The 22407-nt window shown below is 43.5% G+C and overlaps 1 protein-coding gene across 6 annotated transcripts in view; it reads right to left on the bottom strand.

The window, feature by feature from the left end:
• The window catches only part of BBS9 (Bardet-Biedl syndrome 9), a 420670-nt gene that overhangs the window by 385424 nt on the left and 12839 nt on the right, over positions 1-22407 (bottom strand). For 3 of the 6 annotated variants that reach the window (XR_009551114.1, XM_060195812.1, XM_060195813.1), the window contains exons 4-5: positions 19849-19962; positions 15025-15174 (exon numbers count right to left, since the gene is read on the bottom strand). Coding sequence is in view for 4 of the 6 variants with exons in the window: in XM_060195812.1 (XP_060051795.1) it covers positions 15025-15174; positions 19849-19962 (264 nt within the window). In the remaining 2 variants the exon portion in view is untranslated. Of the gene's footprint in view, positions 1-15024; positions 15175-19848; positions 19963-22407 lie in introns of those variants that run through there. The other 3 variants (XM_060195814.1, XM_060195815.1, XM_060195816.1) reach the window with 2 other exon arrangements.

Below are 22407 nucleotides of genomic sequence, written 5' to 3'. Positions count from 1 at the left end.
ACACATTTATATTTAACTAGCAGTAGTAGTGACACACACATACATTGATATTTAACTAGCAGTAGTAATGACACACACACACACACACATTGATATTTAACTAGCAGTAGTAGTGACACACACACACACACACACACACACACACACACACACACACAAGAAGGCTGTGTTCTGGCAGTTCATCTACCCAAGTCCAACATATCAGTTCACTCTCTGGATGGCAGTCAAAGAATCCAGATTCAAGAAGCATCCATCGCCTCCCAACCACCATATGTGGTCACTAATACATTTCCTTGTCAGACAAGAAAGAAGGTTCCACTTTAGAAAATTAGAAATTGGGGCCAGGCAGTGGTGCACCTGCTTGAGCGCACGTGTTGCAGTGCGCAAGGACCCAGGTTCAAGCCCCTGGTCCCCACCTGCAGGGGGAAAGCTTTGCGAGTGGTGAAGCAGGGCTGCAGGGGTCTCTCTGTCTCTCTCCCTCTCTGTCTCTCCCTTCCACTCAATTTCTGACGGTCTCTATCCAATAAATAAATAAAGATAATAAAAAAAATTTAAAAGAAAATTAGAAATTATGTGAACACTGAGGATCTGATTATCTAAGTTGCCTCAAGATGAAGGTGGGGAACAACTTCCTTAATCTTCAGCTCCCTATTTTCTTTGGCAGACTTTGCATCCCAAAGAATTCATGAAGTTTTATTGATGTGACAATATAATCCCCTACAAGCTCACAGAAGTCATTTTATGATTTAAGAAATATTCAGCCTTGCTCATATATATTATTAGTAATACCTCTTCACCTCATTTTCTGACAATTATATTCCAAGCATACTGAACCTTTTATAGACGGTATTTTCTTTCTATCTCAGTTATAAACATGGGAATACTGTGCTGTCAGACCTTCATAATCCTTTCCATACCCGCACTGTCTATACTCTGACGTCAAACTTTCCTTGATAAAAAATATGCTTTTCTAAAATGTCATCTGAAATAAAATCTGAAGTCAAATAACTAAAAAAAAAAAAATAATAATGGAAATGAGCTTTCATAAGGCAGAGAAGAGATAAAAGGATAAAAAGAAAAAGGAGAAATGGTTATTATGTTAAATATTAAAGAAATGAAAATTAAATTTTAAAACTTCTGTGCGCAAGCATTATCACAAATACAGTTTCTGAATATTGCTTTGTATGTTAAAAGACAAAAATATGAATAATGCATAAGAACCTAAGTCCAAGTAAATAAGAGAATTCATTATTTCTACTGGCAAGCTTGACTTGGAGAAATACTGCCTCAGTGGCATATTAGAAAATTATCTGAGTATTAACAAGCCCAGGAGGTCCAAGTAATGACTTCCATTTTTGCTGCGATAGCATATCGTAACTACTGTGGCCCGTGAACTGTAGCAGTTGCTCAATATATACTTGCTAACAAGAAAACAAGGGGCCAGGTGGTGGCACGCCACACATTATCATGCACAAAGGCCTGTGTTCCAGCACCCACTCCCCACCTGCGGGGGGGGAGGACACTTCACAAGCGTTGAAGCAGGTCTGCAAGTGTCTATCTCCCCCTCCTCTCTCAATTTTTCTCTCCGTCCTATCACAGAAAATTGAGGGAAATAAAGGAAAAAGTGGACACCTGGAGCAGCGGGTTCACAGTGAGCCCGAGTGATAACTCTGGTGGCATTAAAAATAAACAAACAAGAGGCCAGGCGGTGGCGCACCTGGTTAAGCGCAGACACTACAGTGCACAAGGACCCAGGTTCAAGCCCCTGGTCCTCACCTGCAGGGGGAAAACTTCCTGAGTGGTGAAGCAGGGCTTCTTCAGGTGTCTGTCTCTCTTCCTCTTCATCTCTCCCTCCCCTCTCCATTTCTCTCTGTCTCTATCCAGTCAATTGATCAATCAAGATATTTAAATATATATATATTTAAAAAATAAATAAGACTCAGGATTTTGCTAGGATAGAGGATGTATATTTTGGGTGTCTTGCAGCCCAGTTGCAACAAAGGTGTGCATTCCAAGCCGGCCTATGCAGAGCTTGTGACTGGGATCAATGAAGCAGCATCTTCAACCAGAGCTCAGATCTTAGTTAACAGCAGACTTCATACTGGAGACAAACTCTGTAACTGCAATGTGGACAGGACTTCCACCAGACTTCTTTCTTTTTTTTTTTTTTTAAGATATTTTACTTTATTTTATTTTAATGAGAGAGAGATACAGAGAGAAAGACACACAGAATGCCCAGAGTGCTGCTCAGCTCGGGCTTACAGTAGGGCTGGGGACTGAACCAAGTACCTCAGAGCCTCAGGAATGGAAGTCTTTTGCATAAGCATTATGCTGTCCCCCTAAGCCCAAACTTCTTTCTTAAATACGAGAGGAAAGAAACATTTAATAGAGAAAGAATTTTTTAAAAAATATTTATTTATTCCCTTTTGTTGCCCTTATTGTTTTATTGTTATAGTTACCATTGTTACTGATGTCGTCGTTGTTGGATAGGGCAGAGAGAAACGGAGAGCGAAGGGGAAGACAGAGAGGGAGAGAAAGACGCCTGCAGACCTGCTTCACCACCTGTGAAGCGACTCCCCTATGAAGCAGGTGGGGAGCTGGGGGCTCGAACCAGGATCCTTACGCCAGTCCTTGCGCTTTGTGCCACCTGCGCTTAACCTGCTGCACCACCGCTACCGCCCGACTCCCAAAAGAGAAAGAATTTAATCTAATCCTGACGCTTTTACTTACAGATTGTGTCTGACTTCAGGTTAAGCACTTCATATTGCTATGGTCACTCACAAGCCCTCAGCAGCGATCGAGGTGTCTAACCCTTTAGCTAGAGGCTCAGAGAACCCAGGAGGTGAGTGGTGGCACATCTAGCTGACACACACTACAATACACGAGGCCTCGGGTTCAAGCCCTCAGTCTCCACCTGCAGGGGGAAGACTTCGCAAGTGGTGAAGCAGGTGTTTCCCTGTATCTCTCCCTCTGGATCTCCCCATTCTAAAGAGAATTTTAAAAACAAATTTTTAAACAGAGGATCCCCATGACTCAGTGTAAGAATTCTAGTGGCCTTCCCAGGCCCAAATTATTATCTGTGTTTCTCACCTATAAGCAAGAGATTCCCTGGGGCCAGGCAGTGGTGCACCTGGTTAAACTCACACACTATAGTACACAAGGACCTGGGTTCAAGCCCCTGGTCTCCAACTGCAGGGGAAAGCTTCGCAAGCAGAAACAGAGTTACAGGCGTCTCTCCTTCTCTGTCCCCTGGTGCCCTCTCAATTTCTCTCTGTCTCTATCCAATAACAAACAAATAAATAAATAAAGTGCCTTGAATTTAAAAGAAAATAATAATAATAGTAAAAGAAATAGAAATGTTTTTAACCAGAGATTCCCAAGACGTCTTCCTTAGGTTTGGTTATTTCGCTATCGTAGCAAATCCAGAAAATCACCAACTCACTAGACAGCTGATTTCCTACAAAGGAGCTGAACACAGAAACAGTCCAATAGAAGAGATACATAAAGCAAAGTACGAAAAGGGGCCCGGCAGTGACACACCCGGTCGAGCGCACATGTTACCGTGCGCGAGGACCCGGGTTCGAGCCTCCAGTCCCCACCTGCAAGGGGGAAGCTTTATTAAGTGGTGAAGCAGGGCTGCAGGTGTCTCTGTCTCTCTCCCTATCACTCCCTTCCCTCTAAACTTCTGACTGCCTCTATTCAACAAATAAATAAAGATAATTTAAAATATTTTTAACAAAGCCAAGTGTGGGAGAAAGGTGTGTTGACTTCCTGCCCCTCTCCATGTATGTCATTCTCCCCAGAAGATCTTCACATGCTCACAGCCAGGATTCTGGCCTATTATGTAAGCCTCCTTGCGTGTGGCATGAGTGAGTGGATCGCTGGTGGTTGAGCTCGGCCTCTCGCCTCCTCAGAAGGCAAGGAGGAGCCAGGGTCTGGCTTGCAAGTCAGAGCCCTCGAATCACATGCTTAGTTTTCTAGGCAATCAACCGCAGCCTAAGGCGCTCTCTAAGTTACTGTATTAGCAGGACCATAAGAGCAGGTTTCTCGGGAGTCGGGCGGTAACACAGCAGGTTAAGCACACGTGGTGCGAAGCGCAAGGACTGGTGTAAGGATCCCGGTTCGAGCCCCGGGCTCCCCTCCTATGGGGAGGGGGGTCACTCCACAGGCAATGAAGCAGGTCTGCAGGTGTCTGTCTTTCTCTCCCCCTCTGTCTTCCCCTGCTCTCTCCATTTCTCTCTGTCCTATCCAACAACTACACTATCAATAATAACTACAACAATATAAAAAACAAGGGCAACAAAAGGGAATAAATAAAATAAAGGAAAAAAAATTTTTTAAGGTAGGTTTCTTGTGATAACGGGACACAGTCTGAAAGGTAGGGCTCATGGCATATTAGTCAAAGGAATGTACCTGGTGGACAAACTACAAGGAAAGCGGATATTTAGTGAGCACAAGGCAAAATTACAAGTCAGTAAGATTTCTAATATCAGCAAGTCTGAGATCAGAAAACTTGTCCAACAGAAATATATATATATATTTATTTATTACAGAGAAACTGCTTTCAAAATACTCTTTCCATTATGTGATGAAGATTAAACAAATAAATAAATGGAAGAGAGTAGTAGATATAATCATCAGAAGTCAAACAAAGGACAGGACACGACTTTCTGCCATGGTCTTTGAAAAATGGTGACCAGGTGTTGGGCGGTAGCGCAGCGGGTTAAGCGCACATGGCGCAAAGCGCAAGGGCCGGCATAAGGATCCCGGTTCAAGCCCCCAACTCCCCACCTACAGGAGGTCGCTTCGCAAGCGGTGAAGCAGGTCTGCAGGTGTCTGTCTTTCTCTCCTCTCTGTCTTCCCCTCCTCTCTCCATTTCTCTTTGTCCTATCCAACAACAACAGCTATGACAACAATAACAACTAGAACAAGGTCAACAAAATGGGAAAAATAGCCTCCAGGAGTAGTGGATTCATACTGCAGGCACCGAGCCCCAGCAATAATCCTAGAGTCAAAAAATAAGTAAATAAATAAAATTTTAAAAAAAGAGAAAAAAATGGTGATCATCGAGAGACATGGATTTTGTGTAAGGAAAACAGCATATTGGTCATACGAAAAGGTCCCAGCTTCAACTTCTAGCAAGACTATAAGCCAGAGCTGAGGAGTGCTCTGGTTAAAATAAACTTTAAAAAAGAAAATAAAAAGAATTAAGGGAGGAAAGAGACAGAGACCGGCAAGGATGTTTCCAATAATCAGCAGAGCTAAACTATATGCAAGCACGGTGTGATTCAAGTTCCACCTGGAAAAAGAGACCAGGTTAGAAATAGAGGAAATTCCAAGATTCTTACTATAAACACTCAAATTTAAAGAAAGATAAAGCCAGAGAGAAAGTAGACAACATGGAGAAAGAAAAGATACCAGAATAACAAATGCCCTTCCTTCATTTATTCCCTTTATGTCATTTTTTTTATATTTTATTCCTTTATTTTAATGAGAGAGTTATAGAAAGTAGAAAGATACATGCAGAGAGAAATGACAGCACTGCTCAATCTTGGCTGATGGTGGTGCTGGGGATGGAACAGGGACTCAGAGCCTCAGACAGGAAAGTCTTTTTGTACGTCTTATAATCTTGTAAAGCATTATTAAACCATTAATTAAAAAATAGTAAACTTAGTACCTAGTGGTCATATATTCTCAGAGGTAAAGAGCCCCTTTTCTGTTTGAAATAGTCACCATTGACTCAAGTCCCACCCATTATTTCCAAATGGCGCAAAACGTAGAGAGGTGAAAGACACCTACTGAGTGGCTTCACTTAGATGTGAAGTAAAAAGTGACTAGATAAATGAACTTGCAAAAAATATACTTACAGAAGGGGGCCAGGCAGTGGCGCACCTGGTTAAGTGCACACATTACAATGTGTAAGGACCCAGGTTCAAGCCCCCAGCCCCCACCTGCAGGGCGGTGAAGCAGGGATACCGGTGCCTCTCTGTCTCTCTCCCTCTCTCTCCCCCATCCCTCTCAATTTCTCTCTGTCTTTATCCACTAATAAATAGCTTAAATAAATAACATATGTATATAATTTAAAGACGACTTCACTGTCTCTTGGACCTTGTGAACACTCTGGTGGTCGGTAGAGGAGAGTGCAGGATTTGGGAACGGGTGTTGGGGCTTGCATGTACCATGTAAGGGTATGAATATGCTGCTAAGATCTTGTGATTTTATAAAAATACTGTTAAACCACTACTAAAAAATGCCCTCTGAAACTATTTCATATGACTGAGCAGTCTGATAAGAATATGAAGGGAGGGGGTAGGTAGCATAATGGTTATGCAAAGAGGGTCTCATGCGCACCACCGTAAGCCAGAGCAGAGCAGGGCTTTGGTTGAAAGAAGAATATGAATGAAGCTGCATGAGGACCAAGGGCAGGGTGGCAGGGAGGTTGCAGATTTTTGCTGTTTGAAAATAAGCCTAAGGAACGTGTTTTCCTGTGTGTTTGCTAATAAATCTACATTTTTCTCTTTCTTCTTTTTCTTTCCTTATTTTGCCCCCACAGTTATATTTGGAGCTGGTTGACTGCACTATGAATCCACTGCTCTCAATGGCCACTTTTTCCTTTCCCTTTTATTTATTTTTTTTTTTTTGATAGACAGACAGGGGGTCAGGCGGTAGTGCGGTGGGTTAAGCACATGTGGCATGAAGCTCAAGGGCCAGTGTAAGGATCCCGGTTCGAGCCCCCGGCTCCCCACCTGCAGGGGAGGAGTCCCTTCACAGGCAGTGATATTAAACATATTTATTACCATCCCTTGCTATGTTCATATTACATAGCGCCGTGCTTTACATGAGAAACATATCAACCTTTCCAGTGGGCTTTTCCTTTACATGGGGAGCTTGCTAAATTCTGGAACTATATAATGACTCTAAGTTAAGTTGGAACATTGTGGGTAATAGTATTTTTGACCATTTGGTAGGTGGTGCTAATTTTCTTTTCTATAGATCCGTGTGTTTAAAATATTCCTCCGGAACATGTGCTCAAAAGGAGTGAGAGAGACAGACAGCTGCAGCACTGCTCGGCCACTTGTGAAGCTCCCCACCCCAACACACAGACTGGAGCCCGGGAATCTGAGCCTCGGTCCTGGTTCATGGCAATACGTGCTCTCACAGGAACACCACCACTTGCCCCTAAAATATTCCTTTGTAAACATTTGCTTTTTGTTTGTTTATTTTAATTATCAGTGGGGCTTCACCACAGCAGGCCAACCTCTTCAGATTCAGAAGCAGAAAGAGAGAAAGACATTATACTTCCTTCAGTGCAGTGAAAGCCAGGCTAGAACTTGAGTCATACCCATGACAAAACAAGTGGACTATCTGTGAGGAAATGGAATTCCCCAAATTTAGACTAGTCCATTAAAGTAGAGAAAGTGTTGTAGAAACTAGCTAAGATGAAATACACTAATGCATTGTTTCAGCTCTGCACCAGGCAGATACAAATGTTTATCTTGAAACTTCATACCCTGTAACTCCTGCCTCCTCAGCTCTATGTTAACCTGTCCATTTGGCTTCTGTAAACACCGCTGGCTTCCTCCCTAGAAGATAAGAATGGAATGTTCTCCTTGAGACTTTTACCCCAAAGATAAATTAGCAAGGACATGCAGACCACCCAATCATGCAGACCCCCCCCCCCCCCTTCGCTTTTCCCTTTTAAAAGAGGGTGAATTTCAAGCCTGGTGATCTCAGAGCAACTCCGGCCTGGGATCCCTCAGCGGAGGTCTGTCTTTGTCTTTGTCTTTTGGTGTTGTCTCTTTGTAAGTATGTGGGCTGGCCTTATTTTCACTCTTTTAAATGTAAGAATAAATTCCTTATACTTCACTTATATACTGGAGTCGTTTCAGTTTGTGTGGGTTCGGATCAGAAGTGCCCTAACACTTGGCGAGCCAGCCAAGATATATTCTCTTAAGCCTTCTGACCGACCACAACAGCCGGCTCAGGCTCTGCTCTCTGTCAGATCTCGAACTGATTCTCCTTGGTCTTGTGATAGCTTTGATCCTTGTTGTTCTATACAGAGTAGGTTTTCTGACTACCCACCCCAGAGATAGGCTACTGGCTATAACCCACCTCTCCTCCGGCCTTAGCAGTGGTCTGATTCTTTGTACATTTGTCTGTGTGTGTGTGTTGACTGCCCTCCCCATTTTACTCACAGCTCCTCCTCTTGAATACTGGTCTACCCCTTTCAGCTACGTCCTCTGTGAGGAGATTGGTATGGTCTGAGATAACTGAAGGTTTCTGGTCAGGGCACCCCCTGGCATAATGAAGCTATAGAAATCTATGAAAGGAAACTGTCTTACTGGCCTAAATTCACTACTAGCTTGAATTTGAAGTATCTATTCAATAAAGCCTCTTACTCACAGTCCTTTGTGTCTGTGTCTATTGTAGATGTCGGATTAGAAATGTGCTTACACATCTTCCTCTATGTCCTGTGTTGGCCTCAGTTTGCTTAGTTTGCAATAGGTACGATCAGAAACAAAACTAAACAATATCCATCCAAGTGAGCTCCCGTGCAGGCCATGATTACCTTTACAACGAAAGTATACAGATTTGGGGGTAAGGAGCATTGAAAGGGAGAAGAAGAGAGAAGACAGAATAAAATCCATGTCCTACATTATTTCAAATTTCAATCTATGGATACAGAATTTGGAACATGCCTCCCCACCCAAGCAAGAGATCTATGCAAACCAGGCAAGGACCAAAACATGGCATACAGTATTGCAAAGCATTCATTTAAGTCGATTTGCAAAGCAAATCTCTAAAAATGAACAAACACTTGAAGCAGTCACACCCAGGTAGCCAGAATGACAGTCAGTGCATGCAGCCCTGAGAACAGAGCAAACCCATTAACCGCTAACCCCCCGCAGCCCACACACACCCCGTAGGGCACACTCACACCACCCCTGCTTACCTCTGGTCACTTCTAAGCAGAACCCCAGGAAGGCCCTAGGGGAAAAAGTGAAACCAAAGGCAAGATGGACATGTGTATTTCTGTTCTGCCACCACAGCCCTATGCCGCTCTCTCCTGTTACAGCTATAAAGCAGTGAGAGGCAGGCCCTGTACAGCACAGTGACCCCATGCTGCCCATTTCTTCTTAGTACACTGACTGCAAACTCAAGCTGTAAATATAGGCCAAATTAGTATATTTTTACCCAGCACAAGGTCTACTGTGCACGCCCTGCAAAACAGCACATAACACCTGGTAACCATAGACAAGCCTTGAGTTACAAAAACGAAACGAAATAAAAGCACTATGCTAGTCACTGCTGCCCTCCACAGCTGTAGGACAGACACCACGTGCCTAGACACAAGAGTTCCAGCAGGACTGCCCTGCACCCGGGGAGACTCCTCGGCCTCTCCACCTGCTAGTGGTGGTCCCAAATCCCATCCAGAAATTCTCCTACTGGGAGTGAATTTCTCTCACTTGCACTCCTCTGAGATCACCCAAATAAAGCTAACAGTGTGCTGCTGCCATGTCCAAACCACTCGTGTTTTCACTAGTCAGCCCAGAGCTCCTCAAAATCATGACAGTCATTCACTCATACTCCCCAGACCAGCCTCACTCCACTCTTCTTAGCGGGAAAAACAGGCTCAGCTTTAACCAGCAACACTCCTCTGATGACAGTGCGCTGTTCAGTTGGCTCAAAGTCGCAGAGTGAGAAAAGATTCCTTGGGGGTCAGGTGGTAGCACAGCGGGGTAAGTGCACATGGTGCAAAGCACAAGGACCGGCATAAGGATCCTGATTCCAGCCCCCGGCTCCCCACCTGCAGGGGAGTCACTTCACAGGTGGTGAAGCAGGTCTGCAGGTGTCTGTCTTTCAATCCCTCTCTCTGTCTTTCCCTCCTCTCTCCATTTCTCTTAGTCCTATCCAACAACAACGATATCAACAACAACAATAGTAACTGCAACAATAAAACAAGAGCAACAAAAGGGAACATAAGGGAGTCGGGTGGTGGCGCAGTGGGTTAAGCGCACGTGGCGCAAAGCGCAGGGACCGGCGTAAGGATCCCGGTTCGAGCCCCCGGCTCCTCACCTGCAGGGGAGTCGCTTCACGGGCGGTGAAGCAGGTCTGCAGGTGTCTGTCTTTCTCTCCCCCTCTCTGTCTTCCCCTCCTCTCTCCATTTCTCTCTGTCCTATCCAACAACAAAGCAACGTCAACAATGGCAATAATAACCACAAAGAGGCTGCAACAACTAGGGCAACAAAAAGGGGGAAAAATGGCCTCCAGGAGCGATGGATTCATGGTACAGGCACCGAGCCCAGCAATAACCCTGGAGGGAAAAAAAAAAAAAAGGGAACATAAATAGTAAAAAATAAAATTCTGAAAAGAAGAGAAAAGAAAAGAAGAGCGAAGAGAAGAAAAGAAAAGAAAGAAAAGATTCCTTTGGGGTAGGTAGGGGTAGACAGCATAACGGTTATGCAAAGAGACTCTCAAGCCTGAGGGTCTAAGGAAGGAAGGAAGGGGAAAGATACCATTGCTGAACCGACGGGGAGAAAGAAAGCCGCTTTTCCACATGGACCAGAATTTGGCAGGTAAGACTACGAGTTGCTAAAACCAATTTATACCCAGGAAAGCCTTGCCTGTCTAGGGAAACAAAAGCAAGAGATGGGAATCACACTGAAGGTTCAAAAGGTAGATTTTTATCTTGCCACCACTTATAATTTAAAAAATCCTCAGCGTGGTCCGGGAGGTGGCGCAGTGGCTAAGAAACTAGACTCTCAAGCATGAGGTCCTGAGTTCAATCCCCAGCAGCACATGTACCAGAGTGATGTCTGGCTCTTTCTCTCTCTCCTCGTATCTTTCTCATGAATAAAATTAATAAAATCTTAAAGAAATTAAAATAACCCTCAGCTACACCCACAGCAAGGCTGGAAGAAAACACACACACACACTAGCAGAGCGGAAATGTGGTCTACACAGGGACTGGGGGCTTGGGGTTTGAATGGTAACATTTAAACCTTGAGTTACCTGTTACCAAGTAGGCTGAAAATAAAGCCCCTGTTGGGGCCCAGGAGGTGGAACAACAGGAACAGCACTGGATCTCAAACATGAGGTCCTGAGTTCAAACCCTAGCATCCCATATGCCAGAGTGATCATCTGGATATATCTATCTATCAAGAAAAGTAATTTTAAAAATTAAAGAGTTGCCTATAGATAACAATTCTGCATTGCATGTGTTTAAACTTCAAAGAGTAGAAACCATGTTAAGCATTCTTACCACAGTAAAAGGACAGAAAACAGAGGAGGGTGAATAAGAGATAAAAGTAGAACAAAAATTCTAACAAAGAAGCAACAATGGTTGGAGAGTGGTAGAAATGCAAGGAAGAATCAGAGGATGGTAATAATCTCTGGTTATTTATTAAAGAAATTTTTGGTGGTCCAGGAGGTGGCACAGTGGATAAAGCACTGGACTCTCAAAAGCATGAGGTCCTGAGTTCAATTCCTGGCAATGCATGTACGAGTGATGTCTGGTTCTTTCTCTCCTATCTTTCTCATTAATAAATACATAAAATCTTTAAAAAAAAAAAAAAGAAAGAAAGAAAGTTTGAGGAAACTGACAGTAGTGCACATAGTTGAGTGTACATGTTAGCACGTGTGAAGACCGGGTTCAAGTCCTGGGTCTCCAACTGCAAGGGAGGAGCCCCATGAGTAGTGAAGCAGTGTTGCAGGTGTCTCTTTCTAAGAAGTGTTTTAAGCTGTAAAAGATAATCTTCTCAAGTAGAACAAATTATCCCAGAAGGTATCAATGAATGGCTCACCTGATGAACAATGAAACTTTTGCACTAAAGACTATAACATTACTCATGTACAGGAAACCAGGATCAGTAAAGTAGATAAAAGTGAAGAACAGAAATTACAAAATAACAATACACTCTTCTAGACCTTCCCATGCTCTTAAGCCCCTCCCACCCCACCCCAAACACACACACAATAACAGCATAACTTTGGGTTTGGTTTGGTTTTTTAATTTTCTTATAAGTTTGTTTTTAATTTTTTTTAATTTTTTATTAGCTTTATTTATATATTGGATAGAGACAGCCAGAATTTGAGAGGGAAGGGGGTGATAGAGTGAGAAACACCTGCAACATTGCTTCACTACTTGCAAAGCTTTCCCCCTGCAGGTGGGGACCGGGGGCTCAAACCCGGTTCCTAGCGCTTTGTAAGGTGTGCTCCACTAGGTGCACCACCACCTGGCCCCTAAAGCAAAACTCTGTGCATACAGATCAACCTCTAATTAGATTTGCTTCCCTGGGAGTAGCATGGTCAAATCTTTGCCTTTCTTGCCTGCTAGGCTTTGAGCTGCTTGGTAATTTAAGATGTGCTCTTTAGTAATTACCATATTGGTGGCTTACAGCACAGTTGTTGACACCTGGATACACTTTCTCCTCCGCCCAAAGTATGTGTCTGCAAAACCCTCACACCCCCAACTCAAGGCCCCCTCCACCATCACGCACCGGGACCAAAGACCCCCTTTCCATCAAATCCCCCCGCCAACCCTCCTCAGAGTCCTCTGTTTTTACTTTGTTTTAAAGCCCAGTCAAAATTGACTTTGTGTTTTCCCTTTCTGTCCTTTCTTAAGTTCTGCTTTTGAGTGAAATCCTCTGGTATTTATTTAATTCATCTTTCTATTCCAAAAAGCTAGTATACTGCCTGGGCATTCAGAAGATTCTCATGAATGGATGGATGGGATGCATTGGATCGACCTTCCCGTGGTGCATCCCGTGAGTCCCCATTCATTGGGGAAACTGACGATCCTTCCTAGCCGACTGAGTCCACATGGATCCCAGTCACTTTCAAAGCCAGCAACAAGCAGCTCCTGACAGCTTTCAACCTGACCTGTTGACTGGCTACGGAAGAAGGGCAAACGCTAGAAGAAGAAGAAGAAGAATGGATGGATGGAGGGATGGAGGGATGGATGGATGGATGGAATTCCTATATATGCCCTATAAAATCTATGCATCTATTCCACATAAACTCCAAGGTTTTATCAGTCTGTCACAGCTACACAAGACCGATTTAGGGGGTTGGGCGGTGGCACAGTGGGTAAAGCGCTTGTGACACAAAGCGCAGGGACCGGCGTAGGGATCACGGTTCGAGCCCCCGGCTCCCCACCTGCAGGGGAGTCACTTCACAGGCGGTGAAGCAGGTCTGCAGGTATCTGTCTTTCTCTCCCCCTGTCTTCCCCTCCTCTCTCCATTTCTCTCTGTCCTATCCAGCAAAGAACAACATCAACAATGGCAATAATAATAATAACCACAACGAGGCTACAACAACAAGGGCAACAAAAGGGGGAAAAAATGGCCTGAGTGGTGGCGCACCTGGTTAAGTACACAAGTCAACATGCTCAAAGACCAGGGTTCAAGACGCTGCTCTCCAACTGCATTGGATGAAGCTTCATGAGCAGTGAAGCAAGTAGGTATCTCTGTTGCTCTCCTCTCTCCCCATCTCCCTCACCCCTTCAGTTTCCCTCTAAGAAATTAAGAGGGGTAGGGGAGATAGAGTGGGAGAGAGAAAGGCACCTGCAGACCTACTTCACTACTTATGAAGCAGCCCCTTCAAGTGGGGAGCGGGGGATAGAACCTGGGTCTTTGCACATGGTGATATGTGTGCTTAATTAGGTGTGCCACTGCCCAGCCCTAACTCTGACTTAACCTTGTTTTATGAACCAAGGTAGCAGTCAAGAATAAAGTAAAAGGGGAATCAGGCAGTAGCACAGCAGGTTAAGCGCAAGGACCAGCCTAAGGATCCCGGTTCCAGCCCCCAGCCACCTGCAGGGGAGTCACTTCACAGGTGGTGAAGCAGGTCTGCAGGTGTCTGTCTTTCTCTTCCCCTCTCTGTCTTCCCCTCCTCTCTCCATTTCTCTTTGTCCCATCTAACAATGACATCAATAACAACAACAATAACTACAACAACAATAAAAAACAGCAAGAGCAGCAAAAGGGAAAATAAATAAAATATAAAATAAAATTTTTAAAGTTTTTTTTAAAAAAGAGTAAAGTAAAAGAAAAAGAAAAAAAGTATATCAACCCCATGCATTAACTGCCTAAATCAAAACATACTTCTTGCTGAAAGATTTTCTTTTGTCTGAAGGAAGTCACGTCAGCCACTGTTCAGATAAGGAGGCAGATTTATATGGTTGATACTACAAAGTTCTAGAAACAGAAGACATGAGCGAATTATACCTCCTCCTCTGCTATTCACTGTGGATCATCTTGGGCAAGTTCTTCAGCCTATACACTGCTTGGTCTCATACCTGACAGCAGATGAGGGGATGTACGAAATTCAAAACCCTCAGGTCCCAGATAGTCAGAATTCACGTTTTTATCATGACCCCATTATAATTCTGATGCAAATGAGTCTGAGGGCTCAGCTAAACTCTAACCTTATATTCAGAGATGTTACTATTATAATTAACTTCTTTAAGCCACACCATTACTTTTCTGCAGCTTTTAGATGTAATATTTATTTTAAGTAAAAAGCAGACTATTATTTGTAACATACCATACCTTACTCAAAGCCAAAGGCCCAAAGCTGTAGAGGACTGCCATCTAGTGGCAGTTCTTTCTAATGAACATTGGGGAAAAACAGAAGGAAGAAAAAAGAAAAAAAAACTCCCAAGTTTATAAGACACTTATTTAAAATCCTGCTATGTTTTCATTTGGATCATTTTCTTGAACCAGGGAAGATAGCCTAGTGGTTATGCACAAGACTTTCATGTTTAAGACCCTGAAGTTCTGGGTTCAATTTTCAATTTCTCCACACCACCATAAGAGCTGTGCAGTGCTCTCATGATGAAGGGGAAAAAAGAAAAACACACAAGAACCAAGACATTGTTTTCTTGAAGACTAGTGACATAATTATCCAGCTTAGTATTCCTACAAGGCCATTTTAATACAGAAGAAGGTAGAAGAGAGATATTTACGTCTTGAGAAATTTCCTTATTAAAACATCGGCGCAGGGGGCCAGGTGGTGACGCACCTGGTTCGGAGCACTTTACAACACACAAGAACCACAGTACAAAGCCCTGTCCCCACCTGCAAGGGGGAAACTTCCAAGTGGTGACCCAGGGCTGCAGGTGTCTCTGTCTCTCTTTCTCTGTATCTCCCACTTCTCTCTCAGCTTCTCTCTCTATCAAATAAATAAAGATAATTTTTAAAATTTAATAATTAACATTGGCCTGCCCCCACATTCGGCATATATTAGAGACATTAGGCTTAGAAAGTAATTCTTTTCTTTTTAATGTTCAGAAGATTTATAGTATTCAGCATTTATTAATAATGTCTTTAAGGAGGGGGGTCTATTTCAGATTAGATCAAAAATGTATAACCTTCAGGTTCAATAAATCCACTCTTACACACTAATATAAGAAGATAACTAGAGGGGAGTCAGGTAGTAGCTCTGTGGGTTAAGCGCACGTGGCGCAGAGCACAAGGACCGGCGTAAGGACTCCAGTTCGAGCCTCCGGCTCCCCACATGCAGAGGGGTGGCTTCACAAAAGGTGAAGCAGGTCTGCAGGTGTCTGTCTTTCTCTCCCCCTCTCTGTCTCTCCTCCTCTCTCCATTTCCCTCTGTCCTATCCAACAACGACATCATCAACAACAACAACGACTACAACAATTAAAAAAAGAAGATAACTAGGTACCTAAGTAAAGATACATATTCAAAAGTATTCATTTCAGCAAACAAACAGGAAAACAACCTGTATGCAGTGCCGGAGTTCCAAGGGCCATGGGCACACACGCCGACACTGAGTTGCCGCCAGCCCAATTTCTTTCTTTCTTCCTTTTATTTATTTTTAATTCTTTTCCCTCTTTTGTTGCCCTTGTTGTTTTATTGTTATAGTGGTTATTATTGTTGTTGTCCTTGTTGAATAGGACAGAGAGAAATGGAGAGAGGAGGGGAAGACAGAGAGGAGAGAAAGACAGACACCTGCAGACCTGCTCACCCCCTGCAGGTGGGGAGCAGGGGGCTCGAACCGGGATCCTTATTCCGGTCCTTGCGCTTTGCACCATGTGTGCTTAACCCGCTGCGCTACCATCTGACCCCCCCCTTTTTTTGCCTCCAGGGTTACTGCTGGGGCTTAGTGCCTGTGCCATGAATCCACTGCTCCTGGAGGCCTTTTTTTATTTCCAGTTTTTGTTGCCCTTGTTGTTGTAGCCTTGTTGCGGTTATTACTGCTGTTGATATCGTTCATTGTTCGATAGGACAGAGAAAATGGAGAGAGGAGGGGAAGACAGAGAGGGGGAGAGAAAGACAGACACCTGCAGGCCTGCTTCACCGCCTGTGAAGCGACTCCCCTGCAGGTGGGAAGCCAGGGGCTCAAACCAGGATCCTTAAGCCAGTCCTGGCGCCCTGGGCCACGTACGCTTAACCCACTGCAGTACTGCCCGACCCCCTTTATTTTTTTTAAGGGACAAAGATGAAGAAAGAGAGAGAGAGAGGGTGGGGAAGACAGAAAAGGATGTCAGAGAGCACCACTCTAAAAGCACCACTCCATCTCCCTTCGTGGTAACAGAGAAGTATCCTTGGCGCTTCCGTGTGGTGCCAGGAGTCCAACATGCCCTGGGTGCAGCAGCAAACAACATGTCTCTCATCAGCTTCATGAGTAACCCACTTGATCTCTGTACGAAAACCACTTGGCTGTTCTCCCTTATTACTGACTTAGTTCACCTCGAATTTTTCCATATTACAAATATGATGCACGTATATACACTCATAAAAAGTAAGGAAATAAGAAGAGAAAGAATTTGTTTTTTAAAGATTTTATTTATTTATGAGAAAGGTAGAAGGAGCGAGAAAGAACCAGACATCACTCTGGCACATGTGCTGCCGGGGGATCCAACTCGGGACCTCATGCTTGAGAGTCCAAAGCTTTACCACTGCGCCACCTCCCGGACCACAGAATTTTTTTTAAATAAGGCAGTGCTATATGACTTTTCCATATTTTGGATCATGTCCTAACACTCCCATCATCTCACTGGGAAGACCTATACCCATCAGCACTAACACCCCAATTCTTAGGCCTCCTGAGATCTCACTGGGAAGACCTGTACCCATCAGCACTAACACCCCATTTCTTAGGCCTCCTGAGTTGCTGTTTTGACTAGTTTACTACCCCCGCAGTCTTTCATGTTCTCCTGTAACTACTTCAATATTATACAAGCGTTTCAATGAAATGGAACCCTTCCTTGTACTACTCAGGTATTTCTAGTTTAAATCGTAGAATTGTCTGCTTAACCACAGAAAAGCAAAAACATATCAGAATGCCCTGTTTGTTTATTTCCAAGAGGCAGACTAGGTGTGACTGAAGAACTCATAGAAGAGGCCATGTAAGCACAGAGTCAGAGGCCGTGTAAGCACAGAGTCAGAGGCCGTGTAAGCACAGAGTCAGAGGCCATTTAAGTACAGAGTCAGAGGCCATGTAAGTACAGAGTCAGAAGCCATGTAAGCACAGAGTCAGAGGCCATGTAAGCACAGAGTCAGAAGCCATGTAAGCACAGAGTCAGAGGCCATGTAAGCACAGAGTCAGAGGCCATGTAAGCACAGAGTCAGAGGCCATGTAAGTACAGAGTCAGAGGCCATGTAAGCACAGAGTCAGAGGCCATGTAAGTACAGAGTCAGAGGCCATGTAAGTACAGAGTCAGAGGCCGTGTAAGCACAGAGTCAGAGGCCGTGTAAGCACAGAGTCAGAGGCCGTGTAAGCACAGAGTCAGAGGCCGTGTAAGCACAGAGTCAGAGGCCATGTAAGCACAGAGTCAGAGGCCATGTAAGTACAGAGTCAGAGGCCATGTAAGCACAGAGTCAGAGGCCGTGTAAGTACAGAGTCAGAGGCCGTGTAAGCACAGAGTCAGAGGCCGTGTAAGCACAGAGTCAGAGGCCATGTAAGCACAGAGTCAGAGGCCGTGTAAGCACAGTCAGAGGCCATGTAAGCACAGAGTCAGAGGCCGTGTAAGCACAGAGTCAGAGGCCGTGTAAGCACAGAGTCAGAGGCCATGTAAGTAGAGTCAGAGGCCATGTAACTACAGAGTCAGAGGCCGTGTAAGCACAGAGTCAGAGGCCATGTAAGTAGAGTCAGAGGCCATGTAAGTACAGAGTCAGAGGCCATGTAAGCACAGAGTCAAAGGCCATGTAAGTACAGAGTCAGCTGTTCTTTTTCAAAACGAGTAGTGACTTTTACTACTGTAGAGGTTCACTATTAAATCTAGCAAAAATGTAACCAAAAAAAGAACTTTCTTTTAATTTAATTTATTCAAAATTTTATTTTAACTGAGTTAGCCTGATGTGATAAAAAGTAAAAGCACAGTCTATATAATATTTCTCACAAGATCTACAAAGCTGTCCTGCAGCTACCGAAACAATTTAAGAGCAAAGTACTTTTTCCTTGTTATTTTGGGATCCCAGATGTATAGAGTTGAACAATTTGCCTTTTGAGAATTGAGAATGGAAAACACTGAAATTAATATATACATAATGTAAATTAAATAAAGTTTAATTCACATAAATTAAATAATTTATAAATAAACAAGGAAAACAGGCTCCTAATCATATCAGATTTTTCTGATTTTAAGGAAATGGTTTCAATATTTACCTTGTTTGTTTGTTTTATTGAAAAAGATACAGAGAAAAAGATACACACAGAGAAAGATGTGAGCACTGCTCAGTTCAGGCTTATGGTGGTGCTGGGGACTTGAACCTGGGATGGGGGCTCCGTGTGGAAAACAACTTACAGGGGCCAGGCGGTGGCACACCTGGTTAAGCACGCACATTACAGTGTGCAAGGACCTGGGTTCAAGCCCCTGGTCCCCACCTGCAGGGGGAAAGCTTCACAAGTGGTGAAGCAGGGCTGCAGGTGTCTCTCTGTCTCTCTCCCTCTCTGTCCCTCCTCCCCTCCCAATTTCTATTTCTATTCAATAATAAATGAATAAAACATTTTTTAAAAAAGAAAAAACACAACTATGCACAGTGGTTCTGAGGATGGGTGGGGTAGAGAGAGGTCTATAGCTTCGACCCACTTAAATCAGGAAGAACAGGGCCCCAGTCAAAGAGATGGACACTGCCTGGTGTCAGAGAGGTCATCAGCTAGGGTGAATGCCTTGCCACGTGCAAAACCAAGGTTCACATCCTGGCATCACACAAGAGTGGCACAGAATGGGGGGGGCTCTGATGCTGTGGTATCTCTTTCTTTCTCTATATCTGAATGAAAATGTTAGCCCAAGAGGACAGGCGATGATGGCACACATTACCATGTGCAAGGACCAGAGTTCACGCCCCCTCTCCCCACCTGCAGTGGGGAAAGCTTCACAAATAGTAAAACAGGGCTGCAGGTGTCTCCTTCTCTCTCCATCTCTATCTCCCCCTTCCCACTCTATCTCTATCAAAAGAAAGAAAGAGACAAAGGCATGAAAAAACTGGCCCAGGAACAATCAGATCACATGTAAGACCCCAGTTGCATTAGAAAAAGAAAGGAAGAAAGTTAAACCCTTCTTCCCTCGAGAGAAGTAGGCACACAGTTTCACCACCCAAAAGATCCATTTTAGTCAATCCATACACTAAGAGCGAAAAAAATGCATCAAACCGCCTCGACAGACCACATAAAAGTACTAGCCACATAAAAATCAAACAAAATTTAAGACTGAAAGGTTTCTTTTTTCACTTTTTCATGTGGGCATCTGAATACACATACCTCAGTAAAAGGGGTTTAACTGTCTCTGAGATTCATCCCACACAAGCCTCCAATTTTACAGGAGCAAATGTCCTAAATCTGGTCCGTGCAACAGCAGACTCACAATCAGATACAAATTACCTTTCACGCCGCCAAATGGCCCATGTGTCATAGTGCAGGCTGTCCTCTGGAGATTATGTTCATACATCAATTTGATATGATACTGGTTCCCATGTTCCACATTACCCAAGGTTCCTAAGAAGGAAAATAAACAATTCTTTATGGTCTTTAAATAGTACTGTCTTTCCCTCTACATCCATTCTTTTCTTTTTTAATAGACTCATTCCTGTTAACTTTGGATTTTTGTTGTTGTTGTTTGTTTGTTTCTGCCTCCATGGTTATCACTGGGGCTCGATGCCAGCACTAGGAATCCACTGCTCCGAGAGGCCATTTTTCCACGTTAGTGCATATGACAGAGAGAAAGACAGACACCTGCAGACCTGCTTCACCGCTTGTGAAGCAACCCCGGTGCAGGTGGGGAGCCGCGGGCTCAAACCAGGATCCTTATGCAGCTGCTTGCGCTTTCTACTAGCTACACTTAACCTGGTGCACCACCGCCCAGCCCCCCATTACTATTTTTTATTATTTATTTATTTGATAGGACAGAAGGGAATTGAGAGGGGAAGGGGACATGGAGATGGAGAGGGAGAAATAATACAATGATTATGCTGAAAGGGAGAGAGAGATACCTGTAGCACTGCTTCACCCGACTAGACTAGGGGCTGGGCCACAGTCCTTGCACAATGCAAAGTATGTCCTCTACAAGGTGAGCCGCATCCCTCACTGTATCAGTTCTAAGTAATTCACTTTCAATAAAGTGTTTTACTAAAATATTATTTATTATGAAGAAGTGACGGACTGATGACACAGAATGTTAATACAGTAAAAACAGCCTAAGGCTCAGTTAGATTATATCATTAGATAAAATATTTCCCTGATGACACTGCATTATTTCCATCATGTCTGAATAAAATGTAATTATTTAAACAATAGAACTCTCCAATTCCAGTTCTGAATAAATGAGTTTAAGCTCCTTGTTTGTACAGACACAAATAGAGCTAAGAAATGTCTCAAAGTATCTTAAGAAAAAAAAAATTACCCACACTTTGAAGCAATCCAGTTTTCTGTCCAAAGTATGAAAATACTAAAGTCCCAAATATACAATGTTTTAGTTTAATGACGAGTCCATTAGCAAGTAAACAGGACAATGCTTTAGTTGAGTCTGCCAAGAACTGCATGTAAAACAAACTTTTGTACAGTCTAGGAGACATAGGAGCATATGCTCTCAGATTAAAACCCTGGCAACAAAAAAAAAAAACCTGGTAACGGTGGTTCGAGAGGTGGTACAGCAGATAAAGCATTGGACTCTCAAGCATGTGGTCCAGAGTTCAATTCTCAGCAGCACATGAACCAGAGTGATGTCTGATCTTTTTCTCCTTCTACTACAAATCCACTGCTCCTGTGGCCTTTTTTTTTTTGGATAGGACAGAGAGAAATTGAGAGAGCAGAGGAAGATAGAGAGGGAGAAAGAGCAACAGACACCAGCGGACATGCTTCACTGCTTGTGAAGAGACCTCCCCTGCAGGTGGAGAGCCGAGGGTCTTGAACATGGATCCTTGCGCGGATCCTTGCAGGTTGTATTATGTGCACTTAATCTGGTGTGCCACTGCCCTGCTCACTTTCCCGTTTATCTATCTATCTATCTATCTATCTCTCTCTCTCTCTCTCTCTCTCACTAGTAAATAAAATATATGCAGATTGCATAAATAAGCATTTTATCTTTCTCTATATTTTTAATGGCTATTTATTTTAAATGTTTCTTTTTTATTTTAGAGAGAGACATTGAGAGGGAGAGAGACCACCCTGGCGCTACCCCAGTGTGCCTTGGTGTTGCTGCACAGTGTGAGGACTAGAACCCAGGACATGCCTGCCTGAACAAATGAGTTCTTTCCTATAATCACGTTCTAGTCCTGCCCAAATGAAAAAGGAGTCATCAGCTGTATTTTGACATCTGACGTTCTGCTTTCTTGAGCTTACAGCTGAATGTGTAACCTGGTGGTTGGGCAAGCACATTATGATTTTTAAAAGTATAAGGGGAAAAAAACATACAGGAAATATTACTTTTTCCACAAGTTAAAGACAAATCTGAAACATCATAGAGCCAATGAAACCGTACCCCTACCAGAGAGGTAATTAAAACAATCCAACTATGTGTGTGTGTGTGAGCATGTCCACATTACAGATAAGCAATTTATTTTTCTTTTGGCCCAGAAGGATTTACTCAAATGTTACGGAAGTTTAATAAAAGAAGTAGATCCGGATTAGCATAGTGGTTAGTATCACCACCTGTCAAGAACAAAAATAGTTTTATCTCCATTGCAGAACTTAGGCAAAGCTAAAACAAATGTAGGAAATTTCTCTCCTAGTCACAGAGCCAGTACAGGGCCCAGTGCTCAGACTGGGTCTTCAGAGCTGACAGTAGAATCCACTTTGTGACTGCACATCAGGCAGCAATCTTCAGGGATTTTACGCAAACAGTGACAGCTATCCAAGAGAAAGACACAAAGAATCTGCTGTTTCTTAAAACTTTTTTTTAATCTTAATTTATTGGATAAAGACTGCCAGAGATCGAGAGGGAGT

The sequence above is a fragment of the Erinaceus europaeus genome, chromosome 8 (genome assembly GCF_950295315.1).
Source record: "Erinaceus europaeus chromosome 8, mEriEur2.1, whole genome shotgun sequence".
Classification (NCBI taxonomy): domain Eukaryota; kingdom Metazoa; phylum Chordata; class Mammalia; order Eulipotyphla; family Erinaceidae; genus Erinaceus; species Erinaceus europaeus.
The sequence above is the reverse complement of the archived record's forward strand: the minus strand, read 5'-3'. Positions and strand labels throughout refer to the sequence as shown.